At 32.5% G+C, this 16,048-nt stretch overlaps 1 protein-coding gene across 1 annotated transcript in view; it reads left to right on the top strand.

Moving 5' to 3' along the window:
• The first annotated feature begins 10,698 nt into the window (after positions 1-10,698).
• ftz-f1 (ftz transcription factor 1) overlaps positions 10,699-16,048 on the top strand; it is a 68,239-nt gene continuing 62,889 nt past the window's right edge. The window contains exon 1 of the mRNA XM_069036748.1: positions 10,699-11,081. Coding sequence (XP_068892849.1) covers positions 10,907-11,081 — 175 coding nt within the window. The 5' untranslated portion in view covers positions 10,699-10,906. The remainder of the gene's footprint in view (positions 11,082-16,048) is intronic.

Here is a 16,048-nt window from a genome sequence, read left to right as displayed (position 1 = left end):
TTCCATAATTTTATTAGAAAATTCTGAATCATCATTACCTGCATTAAAATTCCAATCAAATTCCGAGTCACATTCCCCTAATGAAATTATTAAAGGAAGAACGTTTTCAAATAAAAGATTTCACATTAATTTTGCCCAATCTTCCGAAATAAGTTCTTCACAATATCTACAAAAATGTTGGCAAATTTCAGTGCATTTCAAAATAGACTCAAGCCATAAATTCACTACTCTATCGCGAGTTATAATGGGTCTTACAAAACCCCTGTGCCATTTCAATTGGGTCGTTGTTTCTTCCTTTATTATCCGTGCTACATATTTATCTTGTACTCACCTACGATTCAATTTATACACAAAAAAAAACTTGACTTCATTGTAACTTACTGAAAATATGTTCTGCAGTCTAATACAAACACCATCAATACGTTTTAAAGTCGCTTAATTATGATTACGGTAAATTCAGCAACATGTTACTTTCATTTTGATAGATCCGCATGTCAGGCACTTTAGTGACAGCAGAGATGACAGAAATCAAACATGTATCCAACGTTAAAAAATGAAATCATAGCCTCCCCTTATGCCAAAACATCGTGAATGGTATATCTGTTGAACGTTTTAAAATAGTTATTTATATTATAAAGACGAAAAATGAAATATTTCGGACGATTTGCTGGAAATGAGTCCGAAATATGTTTTTCGTCCGTGTATCATTCATAATTTTTTATTCGATTGCAAAAACTTTACAAAAATAAAAAAGAAATCAAAGCATGTAATCAAATTGGCGTGAAATTTTTATTCTGATGTCAATGTGACGTTCGATCAACAACGAAAAAATTTAAAACATTAAAATGTCGAGTGAATACGAGTTAATGTGTATTCCTCCTGAGGTTGGAGAAGCCGCAAATCAAGCTTCGGTAGAGTTGCTTCCCTGAAACTCGAAAGAAGTTTATGATAGGGTATATCAAAGATTTGAAACTTGCCGCTAAGAAAATAATATTCGAACTCCCTCCGAAAATGTTTTACTGGCATATTTCCCAAATGAAATCTACTTTATGGTCTCATTGTATGGTAAGAGCAAAGAGCTATAATCTGTTTCAAAATCAAAAATCCACCACCTGTTGAATTATGTTGGCAGAAAAAAAGAAATTGCTAGAGTAAATTTCATTTTTTTGGGTTGGCCCAACCTTCCGCAAAAATTTGCATTGGACTGTTGAGTTTATTTACCTAACACAAAATAATTATTATGTGCAAAAAAGTAGTCTACCATATCATGCCTTTGGAGTAAAATAATAAAATGAGAATAAAAAATCACGATGCATTACGACCAAAACAACTGTCAACAGTTTTCTTTCATAACCACAATTTTTTCTAACACTTGCAGACACACTAAAAACAAAAGTTGGCGACAAGCGACATTGTCGGTTGTATTTTCGAGATAGAATGCAGTGTTGGTGAATTTTTGATTTTGAAACAGAGTATGTTGAATTTACAACATAATGTGAATATATCAAAATAACGGGTGACTATTAAAATTTTCACTTAGAGTTGGCTATGGATCATTCTTTGTTTTCCGTTGCACCTTAGACACTGACAAGTTTGACATTTCAAAACTATGATTCAATTGTACTGACTGACATTTGTCGTTCGTTCTTGTGTGTGTCTAAAGTAACAGAAAAAATAAAAACTCGTTGAAAGCCAACTCCAAGTGAAAATTTTAATAGTCACCCGTTATATGAAACTGTACGCATTTTAAAAAAATAAACACAACGCGTATTTAGCCAAATAATCCAGGGTTCTAGCTCAGTAAGATTTTATAAATAAGCCGAAAAATATTTTTTGTGCAACTACGCGAAACGAGAATTTCGGGTAGGTACCTAAAACATGCTGCAAAATCCAACTTCATATTTGATACAAATTGGAGTTTCCATATAAGACTGGCGTTTAGATTTTTCGGGTGCGAAATCCTTAACATCCTCGAGATTGTCCTGCTTTGGCCGCAAGCGACCTCGACGACAATTTTTCTCTGGTACGATTTCGCGGCCTTGATATACAAATAACTATTTCGGCTTAGGACGAAGAAGGCCGATACCTAGCAACCATGGTCTTTAACAAAAAGATAGGGTTTTCTTCCAAATTTTCAAACCGAAAAATATCGAATCCAATCGAATAAAAAAATATATATTTTTTTTAGTTTCTAGAAAAGTATAGTTTACAGTACCTATAGCAAATAATTTTGAGGTAAAACATTTTTTTATCCTTAAAAATTAAAAGAGTATCCTACAGGATGATGATTCATTAACTTGATGTGGGAGTATACACATGTAACCATCTTATCTAGTAAAAGGTATCTGTAAATAAATCTTATGACACAACACAACAAAAGTTAATGAGAATCGATCATGATAATGTTAAATACCTACTTATAAATGAATATGTAATAAACATAATTTTATCTACATGTGCAACCCACATGCAAAGAGATTATCAAATACGTGATATTCTTAAATTATGAAACTACATATCTTGAATGTAGAATACGATTTTAATTTCTATAAAAAGGTGGTTTGCCGTTTGCTTATAAAGAGATTTGTTAGATGAACTTAAACTTTAAGGTTAACTTTATAATAGTAATTTTAAGATGCATATTTAAAATAAATATACATAGAGGTGTCCCAAAAATGGCCTACTAACGGTGCACTACGGTGTAGAAGAGATTACCGTAAACGCCAGAAAAATGTTAAAAAAATTCTATTGGACATATTTGCTGATTTGGCGGTCTTCCAAAGTGGCACTTAACAGATCAATTATTTTGAAATATGTATATGTATGAAATTGTCATGACAGCTACGTCTAATCGTACATATTATCACAAAGTAGAAGAACACTCACTACCAATATCTAATGCTACATAATAGAAAATTTACAAGCTTTGGAAATCGAAAAAATTATTTTAAATCCACTACGGTAACATTGCAAGGTAATGATGTATGAATATATCTTTGTTTACATTGTATTATCGTTAATAATAATATAGAATACAGGGTGGGGCATCGTATACGCGCACCCGAAAAATCGCGACTTCTAATTAAATAAAATTGTCGAAATTTTTCACACTTACCTGGCTATTGGTAAGGTACATTTCATAATTTTTTGATAATTTTTCACTTACAAACAAAGCCAAAAAAAAATAAAATGTAAATTTCAACAAAAAAGTCAAATTCTGATTTTTATACTAACCTACCCAGATTCACTTCCTATAATTATTTACGAAATCAGCGGAAAAAAACACCAATTAGATTTTGAATTAAACGCAGTTTTACATTTCAACTTTCAAAATCATTTTTATTTATGACCTGCTACTTGTGCTGTCGTAAATTAAGGTGACAATGGAAACTGTCAATTTTAAGGCAAAAAGGTTTAAAACGGTCGGCAATACCTTTTGTTGGGAAATTATACCATTGTGCCATAAATCACCCGTCTGGTTTGCGTTTAAATAAAAAAGCTAATTATTTAGCTAACCAAGTCAAAATTTGTAATTGTGCCACCAGGGTTTGATGCGCTAGCAGATACAGATTCATCTAGTGTAAAAACTTTATGGGTAAATTAACAGTTAATTTCAGAAAACTAATAAAACTGTTACGACCTTATTTATTAACAAAATTTTTTTTAAAAATTCTCAAATATACCTTATCAATAATTAGTTAGGTATATCAAATTTCGACAATTTAATTTAATTAGAAGTCGCGATTTCTCGCGTGCGCGTATACGATGCCCCACCCGGTATAGCCTAAGGGAGTCCTTTTCGGCTCAGGGACGCGAGAGTCGCGGGTTCGATTCCGACCCAGGGCGGAAAAAAAGGCTATATTCTATCTCGTGATTCGGCCCTCATAGATTTGTAAACCAGTCCTAGACTGTGTAACAACATTTTTTTTTAAATAATTGCTTTTTTTGTCGGAAACATTTTTTCCATATTTTTTTCATGTACCGGGTGTCCCATCACTTGTGTCCCGTAGGAAAATGACTTTAAAACTAAATTATATTTATATGAAGGTATTATAGATGCATAAATACTGTTCACCGCCACAAAAATTGGGTATTACTTTTTTGTTAAAATTAATTACCTAGGTACAGCAAGCAAAAAACTATCACTTTAAAAATTAAATTTTGTTCGATGCAGTTCAAATTTAGTATACGTTATGAAATAGTTATAGAGAAATAAAATCCGTAATTAGAATTTAATTAAAATGTTTTGATGTAAAGATATTTGGTTAATTTAATTTGGGTCCTTCTACTTTATAAAAATTTATGGAAGACAAAGTTAAGTTTGTGGGTATTATTCTTGTCCGCAATTTATGGTACGAAGACCATTCAAGAGGGTTCCAGCGGTACCTGCCTGTGTTACGGCGTCAAACACACTGCACCCCTCATAAATCTTCGTCTGCAATAAATTTTCATAAAGTAGAACGGCCCAAATTAATTTAACCAAATATCTTTACATCAAAACATTTTAATTAAATTCTAATCACGGATTTTATTGCTCTACCATTTTTTCAAAACGTATACTAAATTTGAACTGCATTGAACAAAATTTAATTTTTAAAGTGATAGTTTTTTGCCTGCTGTACCTAGGTAATTAATTTTAACAAAAAAGTAATACCCAATTTTTGTGGCGGTGAACAGTATTTATGCATCCATAATACCTTCATATAAATATAATTTAGTTTTAAAGTCATTTTCCTACGGGACACAAGTGATGGGACACCCGGTACTATTGGGAGCACGGAATTTCGGGCAGACTTGAAATTTGACTGATATAAAATGTGCTAGGTGCTAGACGTATTTATAACCTCATTTTAATATCAACTATTGTCTCATATCATTTTGCAAATTGCATTCATCAATTCTGAAAAGCTGCAAGTGCTTAGATGTGATTTTCTGAGAACTAAACCGTCTTTTTTATTAAACTTTGGAAATCAATAACTAAAATGTAAAATAATTGTGCATAATTGTGACAGTTTATTTTGAAATTCCTTCAAAATTAATTATTATGACATTTATGACAATAAAGCTTAGACTACATTGGGTTTTTTTAAATGACATGTAAATTGCTGCCCGAAATTCCATGCTCGCCATAGTACATCCTCGATAAGGTAGGAAGTAGTTTGTACCTACGCCATTTTTGGGACAGCCTGTATAAAGAAATCAAGAAGTGAACTGATAATTATATACCGGGTGTCCCATCACTTGTGTCCCGTAGGAAAATGACTTTAAAACTAAATTATATTTATATGAAGGTATTATAGATGCATAAATACTGTTCACCGCCACAAAAATTGGGTATTACTTTTTTGTTAAAATTAATTACCTAGGTACAGCAAGCAAAAAACTATCACTTTAAAAATTAAATTTTGTTCGATGCAGTTCAAATTTAGTATACGTTATGAAATAGTTATAGAGAAATAAAATCCGTAATTAGAATTTAATTAAAATGTTTTGATGTAAAGATATTTGGTTAATTTAATTTGGGTCCTTCTACTTTATAAAAATTTATGGAAGACAAAGTTAAGTTTGTGGGTATTATTCTTGTCCGCAATTTATGGTACGAAGACCATTCAAGAGGGTTCCAGCGGTACCTGTCTGTGTACGGCGTCAAACACACTGCACCCCTCATAAATCTTCGTCTGCAATAAATTTTCATAAAATAGAACGGCCCAAATTAATTTAACCAAATATCTTTACATCAAAACATTTTAATTAAATTCTAATCACGGATTTTATTGCTCTACCATTTTTTCAAAACGTATACTAAATTTGAACTGCATTGAACAAAATTTAATTTTTAAAGTGATATTTTTTTGCCTGCTGTACCTAGGTAATTAATTTTAACAAAAAAGTAATACCCAATTTTTGTGGCGGTGAACAGTATTTATGCATCCATAATACCTTCATATAAATATAATGTAATTTTAAAGTCATTTTCCTACGGGACACAAGTGATGGGACACCCGGTACACTATGCTTTTAATAGATCTGATAGTATGTAGGTATCGAGCGATCAAAATAATTTGTAATCGAGTTTGCCATGAATCCGAAATCGTAAGTGGTTACTTGAACAAAAAACACAGGTTAGATCTGGGCATATCAATCGAAAAGACATTCGGATTCAAATCCATGGATGACTCGATACAAATTAATTTGATCGCTCTTTATTTGAATTAACAGACTATGTTCTTATCACGACTGAAAATAGTACATAGTTACGTTTGAAGCGTTGGTTTTTGTTTTTGTTGATTATTATTTTGACAAGACATTGATTGAAGTAGGTAAAGTTTGTCTAAACATAAGTGAATTTTATGGTTTTAACATCTAAAGTACTTTATGAGGGATTTTAGGGTTGTTCACGACAAATCCATCACAACAGAATATTTAGCTACCCTGTCGCAAATTTTGCAACGCGTGCCTGTCTTTGTTAAACGAAAAGCTGCAGATTTGGTTATTGCCACTTTTACAATATCCCTCATAAAGTACTTTAGTTGTTAAAACCGTAAAATTCACTTATGTTTAGACAAACTTTATGACGTTTGTGAAAGTTTAAATTCATCAATACAGACTAATCCACAGCTTCTTGTTTTTCCATTAAAATGAATGCGTTTTATTTGTGGTCATGTTAAAATAGTATTACCTAGGGGATGATGGCACCCTTTTTTTCAATCACTGGATTCAATACCTAAATATTTGTGTAAAATCGAGGACACAAGTCAAGGATATGATATATATAGTCTAGACTCTAGATAAATATGAGTTCAAAACACACTAGAATCTAACAATATTATTTTTATTAATTTTTTTTTTTTCATTTTAAGACAAAGGTGCCATCATATCAACGGATTTGGATGGCACCCAGTGTTGAGATATGATGCCATTCAATATAAAAGTAGGTACCTAATTAACAGCATAAGGTAAATAAATCTATAATTCTGTAAATAAGTTGAAATCACCCACGTAACAAACACAAAAAGAAAATTTCTTATGAAATTAGGGAAGAAAATTAATTTTCACAAATTTGACAGGTGAAATTTTTTGTTTTTCGATCCTGTCCTGCGCGGTCGCGAGCAATAAATTTTGGTCATTCTTTGACGCAATTGAAAATACTCAATTGTAAAACAGTCGTAAATGTCATAACCTATCATCATGTTGCATGACATTAATTGTCATTTTGTTCTCATTTTTTTGACACTTTGTTGACGGGCATAATCAGGCAGGGAAATTTTTAAAATTTGTGACAACCTAACCAAATTTTGAAATGACATTGACGACCAAAATTTATTGCTCGCGACAGTACATGGGCCCATACATGGTTGATATTTTGGCCTACGGCTTCCCGCATGTTTTCATCACTCCGTGTTTGGCGAGGAGGCTTGAGACTCTTGGCTTTTGGCATTTTGAAATTGCGGAAAAATCATCACCAATCTATAGAGAAATTTTTTTAATAAACAATTGTCAGTGTCAAAATTAAGTAAAAAACCACACTGTACCACCCTAAAATGTGCGCATATGGACCAGCTGTATAATAACTTTACACCAAATCATACTTAAGGTTATGTTCACTTCATTTCCCCTACCTTTTTTCGGTGAATTCATTTTCAAAACAAATTTAATGAGAAATTAGGAGAAATCTTTTTTGAATTTGAAATAAACTCTCGCTCGTCAGGGTGCAGGCTCAGTTACGTTAAAAAAATTTTTGTTCGACACTGTCAGAATTTGAGAATTTTCTCCTATGTGAACGGATTTTGATAAATGTCACCACTTGTCAAAACGAAACGTCAAGCTAATTTTAAAGGTTTTAAGCGATTTGGAGCCTTTAAGGGGCTCGTCGAACAAAAAAACGTTGTATTCAACTCGTTCGTATGTAAATTGGGCCTTTTTTGGCACTCGCGTTTTAAAATGGCCCACGCGTGCCAAAAAAGGCCCAATTTACACACAAACTCGTCAAATAAACTGCTATTTTGACACTCAGTGTGTCGTATTATCATGAAAATCACTGTTTGGCTCATACCAACACGACAACCCTATGCCATCATACCAAACATTTGGGGTGCCATCATATCAAAAGTGCAAAATTATAAACTTAGCTTACGGAGTTAAGCATATTTAGATAGTCTAATGTTATACTATCATATGGGCCCACCACATTGGGCAAAATATCTAGGCGTGCGACCACAAATTAATAAAATTAAAAGATAAGGAATAGTATATTTCAAACCAAGGTAAGAAAGTGGTTTCTTGCAGACCGCAGGCAAAGATTATAAACCGAGTCGTAGACGAGGTTTGTAAGTGCCTAAGGTAGGTGCCGGTAGGGAAAAAAATTGTATTCAAACCTTGTTAAGAAAGTGTCCTTGCAGACCTTAGGCACTTACAAACCTCGTCTACGACTCGGTTTATAATCTTTGCCTGCGGTCTGCAAGAAACCACTTTCTTACCTTGGTTTGAAATATACTATTGTACACGCAAATAATTTCAACGTCAATCTGTAACGGCTAAATGAACTCCACTGGACTGGCAGTACTGGCACACAACTACATATTACAGCATTACCACGGTGGTCTATGCACCACCAGTAAGTGTCAAATTGGATAAATTCAAATAAATAGCGCCAATATTGGAAGGATGCCATCATAGCGATATTTCCCCTACATAAATGTAGGTATTCACCATAAAGGTAAAATCGAAAATAGATAATAATATCACTAATACTAAAAATTTTCAGCAGATGTCGCACATCTCATGAATTTGTTTACAATGCTGAGTCAAACTCGGAAAAGGTTTTTGATTTCTATTGCAACAACGTGTTTTCTCGATTTAATTATTTATTAGTGTATTAACGGTAGGCCGCTACAGTTAGGTAACACAAATCACGCCCTTTTAAAATTAAAATGTTTCCCTCGAAAAATTGAAATAAAATTACAAAACCAAACATGAACATTTAAAATTTAATATTATAATTATATAGGATAATCATTACAAATTCGACGACTTTAAAAAAAGAAGGAAGTTAATACATATGGGATAATCACGAAAACCAGTTGGGATTATGAGTTTAATGTTTTAAGGCTGTATGACACGATGCTAAATTTTGTAGAAAATTTGTTAGAAAATGAGAGAGGACCAATGAACGATCAGGATCTGACAAAGACAGACTATGATCCTGATCGTTCATTGGTCCTGATCGAGGGTCTCTGATTTTCTAACAAATTTTCTACAAAATTTAGCAATTTAGCATCGTGTCAAACAAGCTTTACTAAATATCAGTTCACCGTAAAATTATGTACATACTATATAGTAAAAATTGGAATTATTTTTGTACCATTTTGTCCATTAATCGTTAAACATTTAACAATCAATAACTTTTTTTTAAATTTTGCACAAAGCAAAGTAGGATATTACTTTATTAAGTATACTTTGATAAATAATTACACCTAACCAAAACTGGTGGATTATATCGATTTACAAAATTACAAAAGTAAATTTCTTATGAAATATGCGAAATTTTTCTGTGTAAAAAAATAATAACATTTTAATATTTTACAAAAGATTTAAATAATGTGAAAATACGAAAACGGCTTCCAAGTGGACTCACTACATATTCCACAGAATCTTAAAAAGACATCAAAATGCTAAATCAGGTTGGAAACTTTCACCCTAAAATCTTATCCAGGCTGCATTTGCTTATAAACAGGTATCATCTATAATTTGATCACAGATGAGTACTTTATTATCGTTCGATTTATTATATTGTTTTGGCAAATTTTATCTAAGTGGTGGGGCTGTAGATGTAGATGGTTACTGTTACAGACTGAGTGAAGGGCTCTATAGGACAAAATGGTATGAGCAAAAAATTGTAGAATTTATAAAGAATAGAATAAAATCACGTTTTAAAAAAATAATTTGGTGTCTATATTTTTGTCTATAGTGGACATTCTTACGAAAATGTTGAGCTTTGAATAGTAGTACATAATTTGTTACGGAAATTTAAATTTTAGCGGAGATTGGCGTAATTCATTCAGAAGAAAAGCAAACTGTTAGATAGGACATTGAACACTGAGCGATATTAGAATAAATTTCAAATTGTAATAGGATATTGCGAAATCCGTTGTAAAACGGAACTGATGTCCAGTGAAGATAGTTACAATACTGTAGTGAAATATTTGACAAATGAAGCTGTTATTTTGCAATATTTACGGTTATTACATAAATAAAATGATCGTTTGCTGATCATTTCGAATTTGGTACTTGCAAGCAAACTCACTTTCGATTTCATTATTGCCGCCTAAACCGAAAGTGGCGAAACGCATGCGTGTATCTCGCAAGTTTTAATTCTTGTGGAAGTATTTTAATTTCGAACGAAATTCTGTCCGCCCCCAACTAAATAGTCGGCTAATATCGATTGTTAGAGCGATGACTGAATTTGAATTGATGTTATGCAATATCGAGAGACGTAACAGAATTTATAATCAGCTTTGACCTACTTAAATCGTGAAAGTCGGTTGCACCGGAATAGCGGATTATTATCATTTTTTGTCTGGACTGAGCTTTAAAATGTTTCATGTAATTAATAAAAAGGGGTGGTCGGTCGGCGGCGGCCCGAAAGTGTGAGCGGCGCGATTGAGAACATTTGGGAAGTTTATGAACACAGTTCGTGACTTGAGTCGTCAGTCATGTCTGTCTGAATGCAAAGTGTAAGCGAAGTGGCCTACAGACCTACATTTCGACAACGTTCGATTTTTAAATCGTCCAAAGAAATAGATATTTGTGAAACCTTGGCGTGTATTTGAAGGTCAGAGCTCCGGGAAGCTCTGAAGCGTGGTGGAATCGGTCATCATTGCGGCATAAGTGTGTATTCGAATAAACAATGCACGAAGAAACGACAAGTATGAGCGTTCCTGGCCCTGTTGCCGTGTCTACGGGCCAAAGTGAAAACAGCACAACTCCGACGGCCGTCGTCGTCAGCGCCGAGGTGGACCTGGACGTCACACCGGACGCCGACAACGTGGAGTTGCAAGTGCCTTTCTCTACCAATTCAGGAGGTAATGCTTCCTGCGTCCGTTTGCAGGTTAACCGATTCGCTGTTCGAAACCTGTTTTCAACGGCAACGTCGCCTGTGGAATTAGATTCACTTTTGTTTCTGCATGGTGTTTCTCGGCCGTCTGTGCGAAAGTGAGAATGAATGCTGTCGACGACGTTTCCATGTCCGGATTGATGTTAGTGGGACGCGGCAACCTAGCGCCGGGCTCAGTGCTTGTCGTAGGTTACGCCCGATCCCCGTTTCCCGGGAGCCCTAACCCAACCTGTATCGGAGTGTCGATCGTCTTGCGCTTTGTTTCCGTCGGCGGTCCCCCTAATCCGGTTTCTTTTTGTCAGTTGGGTACCTGTGCTTCCTCCCCCTTGACCTAGTGCACTTCTATTTCTAGTTTATCTAGGCTACCCTTAGACAGCATGCTCTATTATAGGTCAGGTTCAAGTGCAGGTGCAACGAGCCTTTATTTATCGAACCCGCATGCGCCTGCGCTTTCCTACCACCAACCCGGTCTGGTCAGCGACGTTGTATAACTTGCGTTTGCATTTTTTGTCTACGAAATAGAACAGGTTCGGTTTCAAAAGTTTTTAAGCCCGCAGGAATTCAGCCGACATCTGTAGAGGTAGACAAACATCCTACGTTTTTTCCAACCAACAACACTCTTCTAAATGAACACTACAACAGTAGAAAACAAAAGATGTACAGGTTAACAATGATTTTCTCACACCAATCATGATGTACTCATGACTAAGCGCAGCAGTCGCACTCATCGAAACAGGGTTTTTCCAAATTAAAATTAAATTAAAATATAAAAAAAAAATGTTAAAAGTTTTTTCAATAACGTTGAATTTCTTTGATGACACATTAAACCCTCTAAACCAATTAAATTATACATTGTGAGAACAGAACTTATTTTCTTTGTCAACGACAAGCATCAATCAAACAAGCACTTAAACTAATCATTAATAACTTTAAATGATAAAATTAAATTCAAATTTTGAAACTCAAACTCAATTTTGAACTCGACAGATACTTAATGTTAAAGTCCATTCTCAAGTGATTACTTACAGGACATTACCTGTAATAATATACACAAAATACTAAAGCTAGTGTGACACGATATTAAATTTCACAGAAAATTCTGTAAAAATGACAAAGACAGACTATGATCCTGATCGTTCATTGGTCCTGATCGAGGGTCTCTCTCATTTTATAACAAATTTTCTACAAAATTTAGCATCCTGTCATCAGCATAAGTGGCTTATTCGGTGAAAACAATTTATTAAAAGATCCCTGCCGGAATTTTAGTTTTATGCACTATAAACTTAAAATTTTAGGTAGTAATATACTAGCCCCGTACGTGGGTTTAAAGTCCACATCTATGACTGCAACCTATACATATAAATGAAGATGAAATGCTGTACGTTGGTAAGCGCATCACTTGAGAATGGCTGGACCGATTTGGCAAACTTTTTTTTATGTTCGTAATAGTCTGAATAAGATTTTTAGGGAAAGAAAAATTAGAAAAGTTGCCCGGAAATTTGGAAAATTTGTAAAAAACTGAAAGCGCTTTTTTCTATGGGATTTTTGGATGAACTCAGGATTTGAACGATAGATATGCGTGTATTCTTTTTCTGTTTTGTTCCTTATTATGGAATTGGAAAAGTTTTCAGGAAAAAAAATTCGGGACAATTACAAAAGAAAATTACAAAACCAAATTGCAGCCTAAATTAAAATAAAATTACATTTGTTTTTACTTTTGTAAATCTGTCCAACAAATGTACAAGTTGTTTTATTTGTAGTCCAATTTATTTCGCTACGTGCACAAATGTCATTTGACAGCTGATTGTCAAATTGCGAATCAAGCCAATCGGTTACATACTGACGAAAAATTGATTGAGTTGTTTATTATCAATTGTGATTCTGTTGTAAGTTCATCGCAAATTTATTGAAATTTTGACAAACGTCTGTCGGGTCAGCTATACTGTAATAATAAAAATGGAACAATATTCGGAAAAGGGCAGTTTTTCGACTGAATAAAAATTTGTAAGAATATGCAACGTGACACATCTCTTTACCATAAACTTTTGAATGCGACTATTTGCTGCAATTACAAAAATGTTTGAATGTTTTATTACAAAGAACTAACACGCGAGAGAAATAGGTATTAATGAGTTAACAAAATACATTTAAATGTGTACTTCTAACAGTCTGTATATTTTTTCTTTATATTACCGTGTTTTTCAAATACATATAAACAATTTAGAATAGAACTCGTGGTAGTAAAATGAACATACTTTTAGTGATAAGATGAAACGCATAAGCTGACTCCTTTATCAGCCATCATTATGGAATATAAAACCAACTACATATGAAAGGAATGAATGAAGGTGTAAATTAAAAATATTGCAGTGAAAGCAAACACATGAATCTAAGAAAAACAAAACTAAATAATTTGATTCTGCAACATAGAATGCACACTAAACCATTATTTGTTAATTATTTTCAAAATGATTGAATTAATTGAATTATTGTTCATAATATAACGTAAATGGATGCTTCAATTTCGAAAGAACGGAAGATTGAGATGCCTGGTTTAAAAATTAAGAATTTCGTAATGAATTCCGTTAATGGTTTTAATTGTTGAGTACTAAGGTTTCAGTCCCAATAATGGGTCTTTATGTTAAGCTTAATTATCTCGTAATGGTTATTGGAAATCATTGTCATAACCATTTACATATTTGATACAAATATGTAGATAGATACTTGCAAAGGCATGGTAGCTATTTACGGTAATTACAACTATAATATGTATTAATTCACAGTTTCATCATTGTTTTAGCGCAATCTTAAGACGAATTGAGTTAAATTGAAACTAAAAATTGTACTGCTATATTAAAAAAAACTATGTTATTAAATGGTAGTTGAATTGTGATAGAAGAGTAGAAAAGCTTTGAGCAAAAAAAAAGCTTTATACTTTTTCCTTGCTACGTTTTTAATGTATTGATTACGTAACTTATTTAACAAGAAATACTGAAATTGGTCAGATTTGAATGTGATAAAATTTCGGTTTGTTACAATATGACAGATGTACGGTTTAACTTCATCTTTTAGAATTTAAATGATTTTTTTATAAGAGGATGGATTTAGGGAGGAAGTGGACTCGTGGGCTGAAATAGTGGCACAACTCAAAAAATCACTTTTACTACATTTCTTCTACTATTCGGCCATCCACTATTGAATTAAGAGATTTGATTGAGAAAAGAAAACTATGTAGTTTGCTATGTTGTAATAATTCAAAGATCGTATTTTTCAGTGGTGCCGTTATTGTAACCTTTAAGCCATATGATAATAATGTTACAAAAGAGCCAAAAAATTAAGACCGTTTTAATAAATAAAGGAAAGTTTAAATCAAGGTTAGATCAAAATTGAGTTAATGTTAATCCGTATTGAAATAAGATAATAAAAAGCCCTATTTTAAGCACTCAAAGAAAAATAAAACCCAAATCTCAGTGAATGATTTAAAATATCGTCGATTTATCTCATTTTCGTTATCTACAAAAAAACTAGGTCAAACCAATATGAATTTTGTTTATGATATAAAAATAACAAGTGAGTATATTAATTATACTTATTTAATTGATATAAATACGCAGGTACGAGTGTATATTGTACTTATTATTGATTGTTGTAATCAATTTTTATTATTACATAATTGGCAAATAAGACAACATAAAAATTTTATCAGATGCTCTATTTTCTTTGTTATTTAACTGAATTTATACGATCAAATATAATACATATAAAAATACATGTTAGTGGTGTTTCCTTATATTTAAAGTGCGTGTCTCCATTACCGTAGATACTGGAAACATGAAGCACCAAAACGGCAAAAAATCATAGTAGCAGAACAGATCTTAGTAGACTTACTGGGAATACATTGTGTATTTTAAATTCGAACCAATGTTCTTATATTTTGCGTGTGTTTTAAAACCAATCAAGAGTATTGACAATTATTGTGCATGTCTGACCTTGGTCGTTAAAAAGTATGTAATTGTTTTTCGCGTTTATTTTAAAATTGTAACAGCACAATATTTAATGCAAACTTCTACAAATCCACACAGATGATCATAATTTTTTATTTAAATTTGCAATTAACAATAACTGTTCATATTAGCAAAAGGAATATTTTTATGCACTTGGAAATTCACTTTAATTTTGGATATAAGTCAATGTCATTATTTTTTATTGACTGACCCCCAAATAGTTTTAACTTTACAATGTATAAATAAGTATTTTTTAATATTTCAAGGTGAATACGTTTTGATTTTATTTTTATTTGTAAAAATGATAAAAATATCGGAAAAATCTACACACTTCAAATTACTGTTATTTAATAGAATAAAATGTAATAATATGTAAAAGTAAATGTTTAGATTTCGGATATTTTAAAATATTAATTGCATTAATCAGTTTGTTAGATTGTGAGTGTATTTTAGGTACATATTAAATTTTAACTGAGGAACTATCCTGATATCATCTTAATCTTAAATATTGGAATGCAGGCAGATTTTCATCTTGAGATAAAATGTGTTTATTCCCAGGTTATTCTAATCGACTATACTCGTGTATGTAATACATACCGAATTTCATGCCCAAATTTTAAATGTTCAAGCTGAAGAAAGTAGGTAAAATATAATGACCCTATTTGAATTCTGCAAACAGGAGATTTTTTAACCTTTTATTAAATTTACGCACAAATATTGTTTGTAGTAATGGATTTTTTTGGTCAAAGTTGAATGGCATAGGTGTTTTTATAGTATTCCACGACATCTTGTGACTTTACCTTGGGTTTAAAAATAACCGGTAAAATATGCTAACAAAGGAAACATTGTTTGATTTGTTAGCGAATCGTTCACTTGTTCCACAACAAGGAAGTTCTTTTATAGTAAACACATATTAATTGTAATAAAAAGC

This window comes from Tenebrio molitor, chromosome 1, assembly GCF_963966145.1.
Source record: "Tenebrio molitor chromosome 1, icTenMoli1.1, whole genome shotgun sequence".
NCBI lineage: Eukaryota > Metazoa > Arthropoda > Insecta > Coleoptera > Tenebrionidae > Tenebrio > Tenebrio molitor.
The sequence above is the reverse complement of the archived record's forward strand: the minus strand, read 5'-3'. Positions and strand labels throughout refer to the sequence as shown.